At 43.0% G+C, this 16184-nt stretch overlaps 1 protein-coding gene across 1 annotated transcript in view; it reads right to left on the reverse strand.

The window, feature by feature from the left end:
- TMCC3 (transmembrane and coiled-coil domain family 3) overlaps nucleotides 1-3490 on the reverse strand; it is a 68335-nt gene extending 64845 nt beyond the window's left edge. Inside the window, exon 1 of the mRNA XM_021387477.1 lies at nucleotides 3200-3490. Within this exon, the coding sequence (XP_021243152.1) occupies nucleotides 3200-3241 (42 nt within the window). The 5' untranslated portion in view covers nucleotides 3242-3490. The remainder of the gene's footprint in view (nucleotides 1-3199) is intronic.

Here is a 16184-nt window from a genome sequence, read left to right on the forward strand (position 1 = left end):
GGGCACATCCGATTGATCCCAATGCCATAGCAGGCACACCACTTTCTGTGGCTTAGTGCAACTATGCAGGGCACCCCAGGCACCCACTGGCACTGCCAAGAGCAGGCTCTGGCACGAGAGCAGAGTTCAGTTCCTGACTGTGCCACATCCTGCGGCAGAAACATCAGCTAGCTTAAGTCCAGGCTGAAGAAAAGTGACAAAAAGAGTGACAGAAATTAAGACAAACTGCCTTTAGGAGAACTGGGCCCAGAGCTGCTCAGGCAGCTGATGGGAGGACACTGGAAACCAAGGCTCTGTGCAAAAGCCCAGTGGGCACAGATGGAAAAGCTTGCTTCAGAGTGCTCGGGTCAGGCCTCTGCCCCCTGCTTTAGAAGCTCACCTTGAAGGGTGAAGCTCACCATGAATGAGAACACACCTTGCACACGGAACAGGAATCACGTTGGTAGAGAAAGCCTTTCAGCACAGCACAACCAATGCTGAGGCAATGCTTAAGTACGTGCAAGGAGGAGAAAATGGGAAACTGCTGAAAACTGTTTCTAAGATAACGTCTTTCCTCTGTGACCCCCCAGAAAGTGAACTTTCACACCAGATTGAATCAATCATATGTTGCTGTAAGTAACTGAATATTTATCAAGAATGATATCAGAAGTAAACACAGAAGATCTGAAGTTTCCAAAGCCTAGCAACATTCACACTGGAGTATACTGAGAATTTTTAAATTTAGCAACTGAAAAGGATTTTGTGGAAATGTCTTCTAAAATTGTACATTTGAAGGTAGTAGCAAGATGCATTAGCACGTAGTAAGGCATGAAATTGCCTCATAAAGGAAATAGCTTTTGAGAAACACAGTCATAAACATCACAGTGAAATTACAGATAATGATTGGTATTTTTGTGCTACTTCACACAGCCTGCTCTGACACTTGTGCTGAGCAAATGAGTAATGAACTTGACTCCAACTTCTGAAACCGAGAAGAAAGGAAGTACTGTGTTATCCTAGTTTGTCGTGCCTTGGTACATACAGAGATGAAGTGTGTGCCATTTTGGGTTACACCTAAACTGACAAAAGCCGTTCCCTTCTTTGGAAAAAGGCTCTCTGCAGCCTGCAGCATTGCAGTACCTACAATAGGTGAGCAACAGCCCAACCAATCAATCAATCATGTCTGTTCCCTACCGATCGAAAAAGCTTCCTGCTGAGTGTGACACATGATGATTTTTTTAACCTACGCCTCTTTACTGGCTAAGGCCCTCACCCCTCAACTGCATGAAATGGGATAGTTGCTCCATCAAGCAAAATGGGGATTTAAAGTGCAACTGTGAGTGAAGAGGTTTGGGAAGAAGTCTAGGAACATCTGAGCTATTTCCTCAGCTGACTCAGATAAGGTTGAACTTGAGTTGCTCTCAAGAGCTCACAAGTGGATCAAATGGGAGCAAGTGGCAACTTAAGCACAGTAATGGGTGGAAAAATTATTCTCTATGTAGAGGTTATAAGAAAAGCTTGATTTGGTTTAGTTTGGGACAGTGGAGTTGTAATGGTGGGAAGTACAATTAACTAATGCTCGTTAGCCATTAACAAGCGCTCTACACCTGCAGAGAGCTCTTCAGTAGTTAGATACAGAGAGTCATTCTACACAATAGTCCTGTCTCATATGCATTAGTCTCATTTTCTTGGCAATGGAAATTGAGGCCTTCAGATGAGATATCTCAAATTACAGTCAATTATCTTCTTTGCAGATGGCTTACCAATAGGCATGTGATGAGCCAACAACAAAATTCAGCTGCAATTCTTTGAGTCTGTGACTTGGGCTCATCTTGTAAAAAATCCCTCTCGTGGATTAGGAAATGCAGGAATAAATAAACCAATACATTTTCACTGAGAGGCTGGAAACTTATCAGAAGTCAGCAAAGCAGCCTTTTGCAAATAGTGCGCTCGTAGGACTTCCAACCATATGTTAAAGCTCCCACACAAAGGAAGTTTCCTTTATCTGAACTGCCAAAGAAAATGCAAATACACATGAAAAGTTGTGGAGAGCTGTAAGCCTACCTCAAACAGCCCTATCTGATCCACACTCCAGAAGAAGCCAAATGGCTGCTGCAGGGTGGCTAACAGCTAAACTTGCCTTCAGCCACTTCGAGCTGACAAATGCATGGGCTCACTCACCATCTCCAGCTACTTTTCTGCCATATGCCCGTGGGCTGCCAGTGTGAGAGGCAGACCTGACACCTGAGCTGCCTAATGTCACCTATGAAAGAATGCTCTGAGGCATGTGGAGCCTATCTGGCTCAGATCACCACAGGAAACTTCAACATAAATTATTCTAGTAATAAGTAAAGTCTCAATTGCTAAAATGCCTGTTCTCATCAACCAGCCAATTGCCAGGATTCTTGAAATCAGGTGTGGGGACAGAGAGAAGCACATTCCTTCACCTGCACATAGTTATCACAGCCTCTTCCCAAGGTCTTTGTTTGAAGAAGATCATATCTATCTAGCATTTACCACCCTAACAAAATAACCAGCTTCAGGGATAGTGCTTGCCCTTTCAAGAACAAATCAAATACAAAAAAAGAGAAATGACTAATTACTGTCCCATTAAAACAACAACAGTTACACAAATGTCATCAGCTATACCTAATTTTCAATAAAACCTAGAGAAAACAATTTTTGCTAACTAAAGCTCACAAAAGTCAAAGACCTTTCCTATAATCAGTGCATCTGGGAATGGAGAATACTAATTCATTCAAGACAGTTTGACATATCTAAAAAAAATCCAACAGAGAACAATTTGGAGATCTTCAGTACTTTAAAATTCCCAGTAAAAGTCAGGTCCTATTACTCTTACCAGCCTTGGTAGCCAGTGACTAAGTTCTACTGAGATTTGAGAACAGAGGTAATTTTGCCACCCACGTTAAAAAAAAAATCCATGGGACTTATAACATCAAAAATAAAGTTACCTGTAGCAGGTTTGGTTCCTGTTTTTTCTAAAGGTATCTCAGTTTTTGAGAAAAAGCTGGCTTTCTTCAGCCTGACAGGCCTCCTGCTGTTCTGCCAGATTGTCCCGTTTTTGCTCTGAAATTTTTTTTAGTCTTCTGAAATCAGATTATGTTCTCCATGCTGCAAGATTCCTACTGGGTTCAGGGAAAAATACATACAACAGACCACTTAGAAATTCCTCAAGGCATATACTAAATATGATACCTACTGCAAATCTCAGCATAGGTCCAGATCTTCTCAGTTCCTCCATAACATTAAAGCTGTCATTGCTCTAGCCATCCAAGTCTTGCGCATCTGCTCAGAAACCTCAGGTGCAACAGAAGCAGGAAAGCTCGATGACCACCTCTTCCTCATAAGCCCTCTTTGCAAGTTGCATGTGGTTTGTGCGTCCTGTCCTTGGCAACCTTCCCTCCAGCCTACCCACTTCCACCAGAGCCACGCAGCAGCTGCTGGCAAGCACGCAGGCTGCTGATGGAGAGTCGCAGGAGCAGCACGCACACATGTATAAGCAGGAGAGCTGATATGAAGTGAAAGTGTTCTTGGGGGTGGGGAAATCAGGTTTTCTGTAGAGTCAACACATCTTGCTCTAAATATTCACTTCTCAACTTCCCCCAGTTCCAGAAGAGAGCTGGTGGACTTCACATGGCTGGATGGATCAAAGAGCATGTGTACAACACAACCAAAATGCCTAAGCTACCAGCCACCTGGTTGATTTTTTTTTTGTTTTTTTTTTGGTTTTTTTTGTTTTTTGTTTAATAGATTTCACCAAGTCTTAGCTTGGTTGATTGAAAGGAATATATTTGAGTGTTGCATGCAAAGCTGACACCTTTCACTTGTTCACATCCAGAAAAAGGAAGTAAGACTGTAATACAAACTGAAAGGAAATGGTTTTATCACAGATGTGCTCTTTTGACCACTGCCTTCACATTTCCCACAGGGTGGGAGCACACCACACAGCATTAGAGTACAGTAAAGGGTTTCAGAAAAGAGTCAGGCTAAGTAACTCAACACAGTAATACCGTGTGGATCTTCAAGGACTAGATCTAGACTGCAGTTTATCAACAAATGCTATAATAGAGTTCTTGCACATAATTACACTGCTGAGTTTCTAATATACACTATTCCTCATCCTTAGCCTAATGACTTTTCAGCAGAACAGAAGCAGCTTCCAAAATGTGCGTCATTCAGATGATGTACAAATCTTTGTTAGGATAAAATAATCAGGTTTTAAATCAGAGAAATATATTCTCGATTTACTTAAATCATGATGGTAAAAATCGATATAAAATGTGATGCAAACAGGTAGAAAATTAGAAAGATAATTGTGTTTCACCTTATTTCTGTAAAGTACAAGAGTAATTTCTCTCTTGACATTTTCTCCAATCATTCTTCTATTTGGCCATTGCAGAAGAGTTCCCCAGGGTTACCAGAACCCCTCTGTGTTGGATTACAAACTGGAGCCAGCTACAGAATCTTGACGGGGGTCAGAATGTACAACTGCAAACCACTATTGCTAATTTTAGGATTTATTCCCATGCCCTTGTGCAGGCTGCAGTCACTTTGACAAACAGTTGGAAAGCGGCTCTGAATGCAGTAAGGAGCTCTGTCTTGTAAACACTGCTTTTCTTACATTGCACTTGTTGATAAAGAGCAAGTAAATCCCTGCACAAACAACCAGACAGTAAATTCAAGTTATTACTTTATTTTCTTTTCAAGGACAGAAAACACTGCACCACTGTCACAAAAGATAGAGTAGGTTGGACTGTGACCTTCCCTGCACCAAGAGTAAGAGTTCTCCAGGCACATAACAGAAGCAGGTAATGACCATCTTTCTCTACAGTACTTCCACACGGGGGCCAAGTAATCAATTTTTGAAAGGGACTGAGTAGAGCTGAGGAAGAGGTAGTTTCCTCAACTCCTCAACAAATACAGATAGCAATACAAAGGCAAGCAGTGGCTGCAATCCTGCACAGTCCTCCAAAGGGGACCATGCTGTTGCTTTGTGGTTCCTTACTGTCATTTACTTGTCACTCACTCCTGTGTTGTGTCCTACCACAACAACAAGCCTTGTCCTCATGGGGAAGAGTAAACCCAGACTTCAAAAGGGCCATTTATAGTAACTTTGCTCTTCTCTTGTCCAAGGGGGTCCGTGGGCCAGCAGGCCCTGACCCCTCGATGTCACTAGAGAGCTACGTGCATCCTCCAGCAGCACATACGCAGATGCTAGAGAGGGCTCCCATGGCAGTCCTGTCAGCTCCCATCATTTTATCCAAATTTCCTGATGTTTGCACTTTCTCAAAACTCCCAGTCCTGGAATGGTAAAACTAACTGAGATTCTCAGCTTTCATATTTTCCAATAGTGCAAATTTGTGATTACAATGAAAAGCTGAAAAAATCTGTCAAGAGTGTCACCTGACAACTCATAAAACAGATGGCAAAGAAAAAAAAGTCACTGCTTGCAATCGCATTACTTTGGGAGGTCTGACTCATGGCTGCTAAGTACAGGAGCTGGCAGGTGGGATGTAGACCACCTCAATGCTGCCACAAAGAGTTGTGCTTTGTGCTCCCAAAACCTGATGTAGCAAAAAATTGATTAATACTGTGGAGCGCGTTGGCAGAAACAATTCACTAACATTACAAAGTTCAGCTAAGCCAGGAACTGGGCTCTTTCTACAGCAGCCCAAGGAGATCACTGTCTCAGCAGTTGCTGAAAAGGAGTAACAGATGAGGCTCTTCAAAAGCAAAACTACTTGATTGCTTTCCTATTTTCTGACTCTGATTCTGTGAAAAGAAATTGTTGAAGTTGCTGAAAACCGAGCAATTGGAAAAGCCAAGCCAAGGGGCAATTAATCTCAGGCGTTGCTGCAACTGCTTGAGTAGTTCCCCAGAACTCCCCTGCTTCCAGCCATTGGATAGTGACAACTTGCAGAAAAATGTATTTAGAAAATTCATTAGTAACAGTCCAAGTCAGTTGTAGCTTTGACACAGCTCAGTGTTAACCTTCCAATTAAAAGATGCCAAATCTAACTAGGTCCTTGAAGTATCTGTGAATTATATGTGTTTGGGTTAAATACTAGAGGCACTTTTATTTGGTTTTGTTGTTCTTCAGCCACTGCTTCATTTAAGGCCATTTAAATGGCAATGCATTTTGGGATTTTTTATTAACACCAAAGTAGACACTAGAAAACACCTTTATCAAAGATAGAAAGTGCTTCTTGTATATTTAGGAAATAAAGGGATTTAAGACATTGTAAGCCACAGTTCTATGATATAATAATTCTAAAAAGATGACCTTTGAGAGACTCATTCACAAGACGCCCACCTGGGAAACAGCATCCAACTATTCTACTTGCTCTGGGGAAAGAAAAAAGGGGAAACATACCACATGCCCCAGCTTATTTAATCTTTCACTGAGTGGTCCTGAATTTTCTAATGAGCGAGCACTTCACAGATCTGTTTGACCTGATGACACTCAGCCTTTCCATTCAAACGGAAACTCTGACATATGCACACACTTCCCAAAAGGACAGAGGAAACATGCTTATTTTATCGCGGTATAGCTGGTTTCAACAGCAGACCTGCTGGGTCAGTATGGTGATGAACAGTTAATTTGCAGAAAAACAGTGCGCTTTCAGTTGCCCTGGGAAAAGCTGCGAGTCAGCCAGAAAAGGGTAGGCCATCTCCCTACCCTTTTCCCCTTTCCCCTTTTCCCGGGACGTGGGCCCTTGGGTCCCCCGTCCCCTTTGTCACGGAATCGGGCCTAACGCCCGTAAACCGTTGACACTTGTGCAAAGTTTTGGTTGAAATTAATAAGGTCAAGTATTTCTAAAACAATCAGTTTAATGTATTTATGTCCAGGAGCGTTCATTCTTCTGGCTAAGTTCACAAGAAAGTTAGGCAGCTTCCACAAAACTAAGGCGGGGGGTGGTGGTATCACACTCCCTTATTGGCAAGCAGCTAGTTAGTCTCCTAAAGGGATTAAAAGAAAATGCACAATTCACAGAAACCTAGCAAAAAATGGGAGGGAGCTGAAAAGCCACAGAGCTGGTCCTGCCCTGAGGACCTGCCAGCTATGCAGCGCTTGGCAGCCGGCTGCTGACAGGAGCACATGTATTCACCTCCAAGACCGGTGAAAGGCCAAAGGCTGCCGGGCTCTGGGCATGAAGCTTTGCAGAGAAGGAAACCTTTGATCAGAAATGCACGTGTGAGTGAGTGACAGCTTGGAACGAGGTGCCCGGAGCAATGTTTGTGTCAGAAGAAGCCCACGCAGGCACAGCAGGAGGTGACAGGTGGCTTTTGGTGCCGGGGTGGGAGCGAGGACGCTGCCAAGGCACTCAGGGAACTGGGATGTTAGTGCAGTTCTGCTTGTTTACATGAATGTGCAAAAATACCTGATTCCACTGCGAGTTTGGTTTGTTTTTTTCTCCTCTAGCTGGAAAAGCTGACGCGTACAGCCCCCACAGTACTGCCAGGCTCACGTCCCGTATGGGTGCTTCCCACAGCAGCACGCATTTCTACACACTGCTGTCACCTGCTGCTGTCTGTGTGAACAAATACCTGATTGATGGAGGAAACAACACGCACAGCCTTTACACTTAGCTGTCAAATGGTCTGGGTGAGATCGAGCCCCTTAAAATCCCATTAGGCTCACTGCAATGTTGAGAAATACCAGCACTGCGCTCTGCACACCTGCCTCGCAGGAGTGGCAGATGTCAGCAGGCAAGTCAACGATCACTAGAGGCTGGTGGACTGCCCAGCACCAGCACAGACCCACAGGAGCAAACCTGCAGTTGGCTTCACCTTGGGAAACACACGGGACTTGTGCGCCAGCGCAGCCCACCAAGAATAGCGTAGGTTACAAATAAAAGACCACAAGTAATGTTCGGAAGTAAGTCTTCACAGCCAGGGGGCAGGAACAGAAGGAGACAGAAGAGTTTAAGGTCACTTTTGTGGAGACAAATCCTCTGGTGCACCTATCTGTGATCACAGCTACAGCTGTGACCTACCGCTGTGATCCACAGTGGAAATCCCGATGTGCCACGATATAGTCTGCTTCCTTCATCAGACAGAAGTAATTAAACAGAAAAATAGACCTAAGCAAATCAAAACCCAAAAATATCTGCAGACAGCAATGCTGTCATTTGTTTGCAGGCTGTGTGCGCCTCAGACTGTAATTCAGTCCTCTTAAAACAAACCAAGCAGCGTAGCAAATTGCTATCACGTCACCTCTTACACGCCTGTTGACCTGGCAAAGTACAAAGATGAAACTTTTCTGCTTGCTGGAAAGCACATTTCCTGCAGGACGCAGTTCATGGTAATTTTTCATTCTGTCAGCTCTAAATGAAATTAGGGAAAAATGCAGCATTTAAAAATATTTGCTCAGCACAAACGTTTTGAAATGCAGATATATGCATGTAAAGAACTTTCATACAATTAAGAATGAGTAAATACAGTCTAACACACTGCAGAAACTAGGTTCAGCAGCACGGCTTTGCTTCTGCCAAGTTAGGCTACGATAAAGAACACTGACTTTCCTTTTCTGTACAGAAAGTCCTGTAAGGTCATGGCGTCCAGTCAAAACAAAATCTCTAAAAGAAATAACTGTCAATGAGCCATTTTCTAACCTAGCCATCAGCACATTATAAGAAGCCAGCAGATGTGAGGCTCTGCAAGGATGACGAAGTGCCTCACTCACTGAAAATACCCTATCTGGCCCGAGAGCTGTCCTGCCCTGGCTGCTGCGAGACCTGCACCCTGCACAGCCAGCCACCAGCTGCTCGGAAAAGGAACCCAAGGAGCTCGAGTGCTTACTTGTACCTTCTCAGCTGTGCCTATATGGCCTGAGATCGAATTTCTCTCTTAACCATGCATATCCCAGTCCACTTAGGTTATACATGAGTATTTTTAACACTTAATGAAAAGAGTACTCAGTACGAAACCAAAACATACCGTACTATCGTTGAAGTGAGATGCTCTCAGTGCTGTACATTGCTCAGTTCTTTAATGGAGCAACTAAGAAGCAACTTAGAATATTATTAATTGCAAACATCATTAATATAGAAGTAATAGTGCATGGTGATAAATAAAACAGGTACCACAATTGATTGCATGCTTATTCTTTGCTGTATCTGGGAGTCTACCAGGAGCCACCAGGGCAGATGGCTGCCACCACTGCCTCAGGGTAAAGGGGACAGACATGTTGTGGCTATTTTTTCCAAGCCTGATTTATCTGCACCGAGCCAGCTCACTCTCTACTCTTCACATGATATTGAAAAATTTGTTCTGCTGCATATTAGCCATAAGAACACATCTTTTAATGCAGAGAGTGACACGCCTTTTAATGCAGAAATCAAGAAGAAATGAAAACCCATTCAGAGAGGACTCACGCACATCTACCACACAACACCGTAAGGGATGGAAAACAACTTTCTGCTTCCCTCTTCAATATCTCTTAATAGATTAATATAGGCTGCTTGCAAGAGTCCCCTCCGGTACTCATGCTCCACAAGAATGTCAATAACGCCTCAGGAGGAACGGTTTGAAAGGCAAATACAGGCACTGGAGGCAATATATGGGCAATTGATTGCGATGTGTCACCAGGAAAAGAGAGTATGAGTCAATGCAACTAGTGATACGACCGTATTGCAACCTGGCAACTAGACAGGCGGGCTCCCAGAGAGGAAATGAGAAGCAGCTGGAGTTGTCTCCCAGCACCACATCTATCCCCAAACGAGATTTTGTCTCCAAACAAAGGTATACTGGTTTGTCAGCACCCTGTATTCAATTCTAGAGCCTGCAGCAGCCCAAAGGGAGTCAGCAGCCTTTCCTTCACTTAAGTCACCCTAAGGCTCTTATTTTCCCCAGGTACAGCACCTTCCTATAGATTTCCAACGGCAAGGAAAGAATCCAAAGGGCAAAGTCTGCCAAAAAATGAATAGCTTCTCAAGACCGAGCCATAGCATGGGCTTGGTCTTGGATAGAATAGACAGCATAGAATGGGGCAGGATGGGTGTCTGCGCTGGCATCTCCTAGAGTACAAGAAAACAGAGAGGAGAGACATCGGGTCAGTGGCTCAGTGAGGCCTGGAAATATGTATCCATGTATGTGTTTAGAAGAGAAATGCTAAAAAGAGCTAACAATCTTCAGCAGCATTGCCTCGTAAGGTTAATAAGCATATACTTATTTTCCCAATGATAAAAGAGATTTTCACCACCAAACAAACAAAAAATTAAAGAAAAAAAAGCCCCCGGATTTCAATTCAGTAATCACAGTTTTAAGAGGATTTCTCTTCTGCTTTCATATTATTGTACACAAACGTCTATAGGATAGTTTTACCAGTGCTATTAATTTCTCACCTTTACCTACAGAAGAGGCCCATGTTCACAGTTAGAGAAATGAGGCTGTCATTGCTGTAGCTGAAGCCCAAGAATATCCACTTCCATTTTCCCCAGACTGCTTATAACCCCTTTGGTTTTTGTGGCTGAATGTCACAACTGTCAGCCACTCCAGGCATGAGGTCTCCTCTCTTCTGATGTCTGGATACGGAGTACCTAGAGAAGGGCTGACACATCCTGCCTCCATCTGCAGAATGTCCTTGTGTCTTCTCCAGTGAACATCGCCTGCAATCCTACAGACCACAGGGTCATGGCCCTGGAAGCGTTGTCCCATGTGCTCTCTGCTTGTGACACCCAGTGGTTTCAGCTCTGGTCAGCTGTATCTCAGGATGTACTTCCCTCATTTGAAATGTAGGCTTATGATGCCTCTATACAGAAAGGTGATGGTTATAACTATCGCTAAATTTCCTTCTGAAACATACCGCAAAAGACTGGAGCAGTGCACACATCAGAAACTGAAAATACATACATTTTCATAACATACATTGGAACACACGTTGAAAAGATGTGTCAGCTAATAAAATCCAGAAATGGTACTAAAATGTAAGTGCTAAATTACCGTGATTTTTACATTCCTGCCATTTTTAGTGCAAAGCATCAAAGCTCTGTAAAAAGACCAATGAATTAAGCTTCATAAAAATCATGAGATTTACATGGTAATTAAGCAGCCAGTATAGGTAAAACAATGATAAATTGTGTAGAAAAAATTAGATGCTGATATGGTTTTGGTATCTCTGAGTGCTATCAAAATATAAAGAATAATGAATACTATTTGCAATGTCATAATCGATTAACTGCACACTCTCACTCCTGAGATTTTTTCAGAATTAATCCTTGCAAGTGTTTTCTCTGTCTAAGAAAACTTCCCCTCAGACCTAGCTTTTTGAAGACTGACTCTCCTTTTGTTTTCTGACTCCATTTCTCTGTTTCCCTGCGATGATTTGCTCAGTGTGCACAGAAAGTGAGCATCCATGTTGGAGGTAGACTGCTGATTTCTGTTTTTCTAATTCTGCGCTCTGAGCCTTCCTTTCTAATGTAAATATTTTCTAGGACTCTGAAATCACAGATGGAAACTGCCTGTTTCTTATTTAGCTTTAATTGCCCCTCGTTCAGTCTAAGCCTTTATGCAGGCTGGTCTTGTTCTCTGCAGTATTATAGTCTTAAATGTCTCTCCTGCAGAATCAAGGACTGTGCCTTCAGTAGCTGCATGGATTCTTTTCTGAACCAGGCTCAGTGGGTTTCAAATGGAATATCTCCTGGTCTTGATTTAGAAGTGTAACAGAAAGCAAGTACTCTTTTAACAGCACCACTGAGAAAGAAAATGAGAATACAAATGTACTTGCAAATAAAACCTTAGGGCATTCAAAGAAGATTTCTGAAATATGCAGCTGCTACTCATTTAGAAAAGCTACATAATCTCTGATTAATACTAACTGCAGCCCGGAGAGACTACAGTCACTGGAGGGCCAGTGTTTTACTATTCATAGAGAAGATGCAAGCTGAGAGAACTCAGACATTAGCTACAGGGCTTAAACACTGTACATGCCAATGCTGACCTGAACTTTCATGAAATAGGGTCTCCTGTTGTCAGTCCTCCATAAGCATAAACCTGGCTATTTCCCAATAGGGTATGAGTAGTATTTTACTTCTTGACAATGAGTTCACATTTTTAGTAACAGTAAATGTTGCCTACATGACCTGTGTACATTCTGTCTGGTTTCTAAGCACAACCCAGCCAACCACCTGGCCCATGAGTGAGGCAGACACACAGTTATTTCAAGCCACCAGAAGGGACTACAGACCCCACATCCCTTAGCCTAGGACTGGACCATGGTCTCCATCTAAAGATCTGTTTATGTAAATACTGGTTAAAGTGTATCTGCTTAAGTCGGCACTGCTTGTTCTAAAAAACAGCGTTCTTGTACTCAGAGGCCTGCTGATTCATGATGAGAGAAACAAGCTATGCAACAAAAACCTGAACGTCATATCCAAAAATAGCCAGCAATTCAGACCAGTGCAGTAAGAGCATTGAAATATTGGTACTAATTACAGGCCAACAATTGCAGACCTTAGAGCTAAGAGTAGATTTCTGAAGAAAGCCAGAACAAGATGTACTCATAAAGACAAAGCACTGTGGGATGCTATAATGAAGATGGCTGCATCAGATCAGCCTCACACTGAGACCCAAGGAGAACCTCTTAAATCATTAGTAAGCTGCAGCATGTCATTATTTTAAATAGCTCTTGAAACGAACACAAGAGCCAAAGCACCTACAAATATCCCTCCTCAGTAATCTCTAGGGTTCAACTCTGGGCTCTATGATGCCAGAGCTTCATTTACAGGATTAGGCAGGCTAAAGCCAGGCACAATTAATAACTCAAAGAACACCTCCCCTGGCTTTGCCTGCCCTATCTGAAACAATGCTCCCGGAGCTGTCGCCATCTCTCCTCAACGTTATGCTGCCAGCTCTTTTGCTCCATGTCTCCTACTTAACAAGAGCTTCAGCACGCGCGTGTCAGCACAGCCCAGTGCTTTCAGCAATGCTGCATCACCATCCCCTGGTTCATGGTACGGACACAGCATGCAGAGGGATAGCCTGTAGTGCCGGTTAGTACTGCGTGCAGGAGGGGAGGAGAGCTGGGAGCACTGTGGGCAGGCAGACAGCCTGCCAGGGAATAGGAGGAAGCAAAAGAGAGGCTCAAGCAGATGAAGCATAATGGAAGATGGAAGAGAAAGGCAGGGTGTGTTTGCCAGGGCACTGCAGAAAGAGGATGGTCTCAAAACACAGAATTGTCAGCACTCTCAGAAGAACTAGGAGGAATAAAATCACAGGCTGCATGAGAAGGAAGTAAGAGATCACGTCCTGAAACAGGGCAGCTTCTTCAGTGCTTGGCTGCTCTGCTGCCTTGCTAACTGGGATGCAGAGCCAGGCACAGCCGCCAGTCACAAGTCTCAACTGAAGCTCCACAGTGCCGGGGGAACATGAATGGCTTCCCAGCTTCACCCTTCCAAGGGAGAAGCACATCCACTCACACACGTGCCTTCTGGTTGCCTTGCTCCCATCCTTGCTTTCTGGAGCAGCCAGATACAGGCCTTCTTGGCCTGCCATACTCTGCTGCTTCCCAGGATGGCCAAACATGCACCTGGCACCTGCCTGGGACATCAGCTTGTCCCTTGGGGAGCTTGGTCAGAGCACAGCCCAGCAGTACCTCCACTCAGACACTGAGGGACAGGGAAATACAGACAGTGATTAAACAAATGATTGCATCTTTCATCTGAATAAAGAAAATGACAGTTGTTGCTGGTATTCATCTGCCATTCGAACTGTGTTTTTTCCTTCTTTTATAAAGTCACCACCCAGTCCCCGTACCCTGCATTTCTCCAAGGGCAGTACTGTGGGCATTACAGCAGACTTGTAGAGTTCTCAAAATTCCCAGTATTATTTCAAATGCATTAGAAAGAAACCAGGTCCAATTTTACAGAGGGTAAAATGAGACACAAATACCAGTACCATAATACCCACCCATTTTGGTTTCATTCCACACAGAATTTAGTGCTTTTACAGCACTTACTAAGTGATTCTAAAGTGCATCTCTAATTGATATGGTTTGCAGTTGGATCACTCAGTTCTGCAAACCTTCAAAGGAGACAGAAAGTTCTCTGAGGAGCAGGACTAAGGTCTGGCTTCCTGAACTGCTGTCTGTTTGTCAGCCCTGACTTAAGCTTTTCCCAGAATTAGGACTTCCATTTGCCTGCTTTTGGGGGCCAAAAATGGTGGTCTACAGCTATGTGCCTGCACGAAAATGGGAAAGCCCTTGTCCTTTCCCTTCCAGGTTAGACACCAGTATGGCGTCCTGCATCCCACAGCCCTCTCAGAACATGCTTAGCTGCCTTCAGAGGGAGATTAACTCAGCAGCACAACGCAGGGACCTTCTTAACCCTTAGGCCAGCACAGGGTAAGGGACAGCATGGTTATTTCTGCGTTGAGACTTGTGCTTTGAAGCAGAGGGTCTGAAAGACAAGCAAACAGACAATAGCCAACCATTTTCCTTAATTTTGCTCTCAAAATGAATGACTTGATGTTCTTTTACTTAACTTCTAGACAAAGTATATGGAGAAACTCAGATACCCAGCATCATGATCTCAAACACTTAAAGGACTGCAAAGTTACTGGCATGGGAATACACGCCTTCCAGAGCATGTTCTGGTGCTCATGAATTTAAGATGAATCCCACACTAGTGCTGAAGAACTCGGTTCCTGGATCCGTGTTTCTGTATCAGCTGTCAGCACGGAAAAAAAAACAATACAACACTTCAAAGTTTTTAGCTCTTCTAAAGGAAAAGTGAAATGCAATCTCAGCACATCTGAAAGCTCAGAAATCATAAGACGAATGAAGAAAGACTGTTGGTTTTTTTGGTCAGTCTCCTGGTCTGGGAACAACAGCTAACCCAGCATTTTTTTTTTTAACGCTTGACATTAGCAGTTCTGCTATTTGCCCCAAAATACCACTTCTTCAGATTCTAATTATAGTGGCACTGTGCAAAGTAAAATGACAAATAGCTTAAAATGAGAGCTGGTCCTAACATGAAGAAGTAGATAAATATTGAATAAATGCTAATTTTACCTCCCTCCCTATACCTGCTAAAATTTGAATATGAAAAAATGGTATTTTCTGTATCATAGTTAGTAGACATTTTTCCACTACAAGAGATTATAACAGCACATTTGAATCCTGCTCGTGGAAAGTTTTTGTCCCATCACGAAGCACAAAAGTATACACTGAAGACAAAACCAGAAGTTGCCATTTCAATTCAGGACCTTTTTTGGCTACAACCTCAGATATTTTCAGCTTGCATATGGGGACAGAACCATTTTCTTTTTAAGCAAGGCCCTGCAAAGACTCTTGCACCTGCATAACTTTATTTGCATGAATTTTTTGTGGTATTTCTTGTAAGAAGTTACTTACTTGCCAAGGCAGATGTGAAATCTGTTTCTTGGACAGTGAGGAACACAGCATCTGTGTTCAATCAACACGAATAAAAAGAAACTGCTAAATCAATATTTTTGGCATGGAATGTTTTCTGGGAACGTTCACTCCTGTTGGAGCGGAGCACCCTTCTGCCTGACCAGGAAAAGCTGCTGCACTACCAGACGCTGAGCCAGGCATCAGGGGACCAGAGTCCTCCTATTTCTAGATGAGAAATGATCTACAACCTTAGGGGAGGCTTTCCAGAACTTTTGGTTTCTTGCTCTTTAAATAGTTTCCCTCCCTAATCAGAAAGCAGAGTTAATGACTTCTGCAGCATTCGCTATTAAGCTATGAGAAGGACCACATAAAAACAACTGTAGAAAACAAAGCATGTGCACTGCCCTTTTGATCAGTTTTTATCCCATAGTTGATAAAAAGTGTAATATCATTTACTGGAAACCTACTTGAGCGTTTTTTTAAGTTCTTTCTTGTTGAAAGATTTCTTGAAATAAACTGTTCCCCAAATGCTTGATTTATGGCAAATCTCAATTTGAGAAAAAAAGCAATTGGGAATGTTCAATCTATGCAGTTTTGACTTTTACAAAAGTCCTTAACTTCTCTACATGTAAAAATTTGAGTTAGCTTATGCTATGAAGTTAGGAAAGCAAAAGAAGAGGTCAAAACACTTTTATCAGTCTGATCTGAACTCTTTCTCCAAGACTGATGATTTACTGACATCTCAAAACTTTAAAACACAATTCAAAGTTAGCATTTTTAAAACTGGCATTTCAATTCATTTTGGAAATTCTGGCTCAGCTGGGGTTCAGGG

The sequence above is a fragment of the Numida meleagris genome, chromosome 1 (genome assembly GCF_002078875.1).
Source record: "Numida meleagris isolate 19003 breed g44 Domestic line chromosome 1, NumMel1.0, whole genome shotgun sequence".
Taxonomy (NCBI): Eukaryota; Metazoa; Chordata; class Aves; order Galliformes; family Numididae; genus Numida; species Numida meleagris.